The sequence below is a fragment of the Vicia villosa genome, linkage group LG5 (assembly GCF_029867415.1).
Source record: "Vicia villosa cultivar HV-30 ecotype Madison, WI linkage group LG5, Vvil1.0, whole genome shotgun sequence".
In the NCBI taxonomy this organism is placed as follows: Eukaryota; Viridiplantae; Streptophyta; class Magnoliopsida; order Fabales; family Fabaceae; genus Vicia; species Vicia villosa.
The window spans coordinates 99,151-103,188 of NC_081184.1; the positions used below are offsets into that span (position 1 = coordinate 99,151).

The following is a 4,038-nucleotide window of genomic DNA, read 5'->3' on the forward strand; positions in this document are numbered from 1 at the left end:
TTGTGCATTAAAATGAGTTGAAGAACATGTGTTTTAAAATGGAAAAAAAAAAAGAAGAAAAAAGACTTCATTTTATTAGTTATATTGGTAAATATTTTATTATTTAACTAACTATTTTTGGAATTCTTAAATTATTTATTTTATTTTTAAAAATTGCTGAGTGGATTTTTTTTTAATGAAAAGGGAAATCATTAAAAAATATATATTGACTGATCTGGGCATCTTGCACATCAACTATTTTTGCAGGATCATATATTTTAAGAAAGGCTAAAAATTGAAGAATTTAAAAATGCCGGGGGTAGAATCTAAAAGAAATATCAAGTCTAAAATGGGATTCGTGCCACATATTTAGATACCCCAAAATCACTACTAACTAAATTTAATCATCCATATACATAGTAATAGTAATAGTATGTTGTTATAATTTGAAGTAAACTTCTGGAACCCAACACTGACCATTACATTTCAATTAGCAAGGCTACGATAATGACACAAACATTTGTTTTTTTTTTTTTTGAAAGGGCAAATACCAGTAGCATTAAAGCTTGGCATAAGAGATGCCAAAAAAATGACAGTGCAGCATACATGCCAAGGCCTATCAGTTGCCAAAATTACATCAGTTCAACTCCCTAACACCATCATATATATCCTAATATAAGTATTATCAAACAGAAAACAAACCCCTGCCAAAAGAAACATAAATCCAATAAAACTCCCTAACTGAAAGCAGTATATTCTAAGTGTCGACGATAAACTGCCTTGCCAAAATCACAGCTGATGAAATAATACCGACGCCTGAAACTTTGAGCTCCTCGCACCTTAACAGAAACCACACCAACTCTACACGCACCCAGATTATCAATCAACGAGAATGCCGATAAACATTTGTTATGAGAGGGGAAAAAAAAGCATGTATGCAAATAAAGAGTACAGAAACCTATTATTACAACACAAGCAGCTTGAATTAAGGGACATGAATATATTTGGGAATGAATATAAGTAAGAAACTTGGGAATGAATATACTTTGATCATTGCCAACTTGGCATTATTATTCAGCAAACTAACAATTCAATTCAATCTATTCTAGCCAATCAAAGCTAGGGGATAGAAAATATCAATTCCAAATCCACCCTAAAACATTATTTACACATCCAATCTATACAGTATATACAATACATTGTGTGTTTAGTTTACTTTAGAGTAAACATCAAAAATCCAAATCTAACATTACCAATGATTACACACTCTAATACCAAATTCAAAAACCAAAATGTCACCCTCTTGTGGCATAGCAAAACAGATATTGCAGAGAGGGTCACTGAGCATTGTATCTTTCCCTATCTTTTGTTATCTTTAGCCCAAAATACCTGCCAAATAAGAACAATCACAAAACATGGTTATTATTAATCTATCACCAATTCAAATACCTATGAAAAGTGAATTGATCAAAACTAAAAAACTCACCTTCCAAGCATCATTAGTGTAGCTTGAGGATTAGTACCAGGTGAAACACCAAAAACAGAACCATCCACAATTCTAAGAGAATCAACTCCAATGACCTTAAGATGAGAATCAACAACCCTACCAACAACACACCCACCATGATAATGCCAAATAGTGCTAACAGTCCTTCTGCAAAATTCAGCCATTGCAACATAATCCGATTGATCATTCGGCAAAGCAGGTCCAATAAACCTGAAATCTCTAACCCCTAACCAATTCCTAAACTTGAAATCATTCATAGCTCTACTCTTAAGAACATCCCCTAGCTTTCTAGTTCCATTCACACATCTCTCAACATCAACAGCATTGCTAAAGTAATTAAACCTAACAATCGGACTAAACCTAATATCGGTCGAAGCCAACCGAAGAAACCCAGCAGAAACCGGTCCAGAAATCTTCGATATCAGCGTCGCGACTGTCAAGTAAAGCGGCGAAGTAGCCGGACGGATGAAAAGCATTTGTTGCGGCGTCGAAAACGGAACAACATTAGAAGCAGCTTCAATGTAAGCACCTGAATCAGTTATACCTACAACCTCAATGAGAGAATGCTCAAGAGGAACCGACGGTAGAAACGTGATTCCGTTACGTGGATTATCATACAGAAAATGACCAACATAAGGTAAATGATGAGCAACAGGAATTCCCCAAGAAGAAAGATAAGGCCTAGGTCCAATTCCACTGAGAAGCAGAAGCTGCGGAGAACCAATAGCACCAGCTGAAAGAATCACTTCACCTCGATCTCTCAAAATCGCGTGATGATATTTACCGTTTTCGTCGCGATAGAGAACACCAATAGCTGATAAACTTGATGTTGATGTTGCTGTTGCAGAATTTGCAGAAGAAAACGAAGAAGATGATGCTAGAAGGAGTCGTTCAACGCTAGCGTAAACGGCAATCTTGAGATTGGAATGTCGTGCATAGCGTAAAAGATCAGCAGAACTATGTCGTTTACCTGAAGAATCAAAAGTGGACCCACCGATTTTCGTGCCACTCGCGTGATCTAACGTGAAACCGTTATACGGACCCACACCAGCTTCTAGAAGACCATCACGAACCGCGGACTGCCACGTCTTCAGTTCAGGACGAAACACGATCTCTCTCTCAACCCATTCGTACGATTCGTTCACGAGTTTCAAATCCCAAAGCAAACCAGAACTCGTGAAAAACTCACGATCGGCACGACTGTAGAATCCGGCATTGATCGCGCTGCTTCCGCCGAGAACGCGGCCGCGAGCGTTGAGTACGCCGTCTTCCGAAACGAACGACTGAGCCGGTGAATCTTCGTTGTTAGCGTTGTTTGCGTTCAGGAGAGTGTTCAAGAAACCTTCTTGGTTCATTAAGCTCGGTCTTCCGTGGCTGATTCCGCCGCGTTCGAGGACAAGAACGCGGTGGGATTGTGATAGCGTGGCGGCTAATGGACAACCGGCGGTTCCGCCGCCGACGATGATGTAGTCGTAGTAATCTTCTAACGGAAACTCGCTTGCGTTGGATACCATTTTTAGGTAACTCGGTGGTTTTTCTTGGGATGGAGAAGCGTGGGAGGAGATAAAGAATGTGGTGGTGAAAAAGAACAGGAATAGAGTTTCTATGGAAACGGTTATGGATGATTTCACCATTTTTGGATCTTCGATTTAGGGTTTTGGATTGGGGAAGAAGGTGAATGAGTGTGGAGAGTGAAATTTTGGAGCGAAACGAAACCGTTTTGTAAATTTGTAATTTGGCGGGAGAGAGTCAAAACGCAGCGTATCGATATTTCAACTTTGATTTTTGTTTCTTGGAAGAGGTTATGCAGTTATGCTATTGCTAACTCTAGTAGAGCACTATAGAGCCATAAATTTGCATTTGAAGATGCGACTTAATCTTTCTTTCATATATTATGAAACATGTTTGAAATTTTTATTTGTTTTTTTTATATATAAAATTCTATAAAAATTTTAGATATGTTTAATATTTTTTTTAAAGTGTAGATTTTATGAGATTTGTGGTAAGACTTTCAAATTATTTATGAGATTCAGTGCATGTATAAGATTTTATCTAAGATTCTAGCAAATCAATGGAGAATGGTTATTGGTAATGATATTTATGAGGACTACACAAATTTTGCGAAGGTTTGAAAATATTAGATGGTATTGGGAACGAATAACGCAGTGGATGACGCAAAGCAAAAAATAAGAAATGATTATGTTTAAAATAGATCTTGAGAAAATTTATGATTCGATTGAGTGGGGGGTTTTAAACAATGTGATGTTAAATATAGGGTTTCTGAGGAAGTGAGTGTAATGGATAATAGAATGTTTTTAGTAAGTTACAACACCGACTCTCATAAACAGAAGTTTAATTGATGAGTATGTGATAAAGAGAAGTTTTAGACAAAGTGATCTTCTTTCATCGTTTTTATTCTTGATAGTGGTAGAAGATTTGAACTTAATTAATGTTGATCACTTTAGGTAATATTAGTCTTTTTACAAGGTATAAAATTGGTAATGACTCCGAATCACAATATCTCACTTGCAATTTGTTGAAAACACTTTAAC

The 4,038-nt window shown here is 36.8% G+C and overlaps 1 protein-coding gene across 1 annotated transcript; it reads right to left on the reverse strand.

The window, feature by feature from the left end:
- Nucleotides 1-833: 833 nt before the first annotated feature.
- LOC131606069 ((R)-mandelonitrile lyase-like) lies at nucleotides 834-3,155 on the reverse strand. The gene is made up of 2 exons (XM_058878353.1): nucleotides 1,466-3,155; nucleotides 834-1,368 (listed from the first exon to the last, which is right to left on the reverse strand). Exons 1-2 carry the CDS (start codon nucleotides 3,118-3,120, stop codon nucleotides 1,317-1,319), a joined length of 1,707 nt encoding a protein of 568 aa, XP_058734336.1. The 5' UTR covers nucleotides 3,121-3,155; the 3' UTR covers nucleotides 834-1,316.
- Between the last annotated feature and the right edge of the window lie 883 nt (nucleotides 3,156-4,038).

Bases quoted from the DNA above. Each gene is read 5' to 3' on its own strand.
- LOC131606069 (XM_058878353.1), bottom strand. From the start codon at position 3,120: ATGGTGAAATCATCCATAACCGTTTCCATAGAAACTCTATTCCTGTTC. The intron at 1,369-1,465 runs GTGAGTTTTTTA...CTTATTTGGCAG, and splicing joins ACACTAATGATGCTTGGAAG to GTATTTTGGGCTAAAGATAA.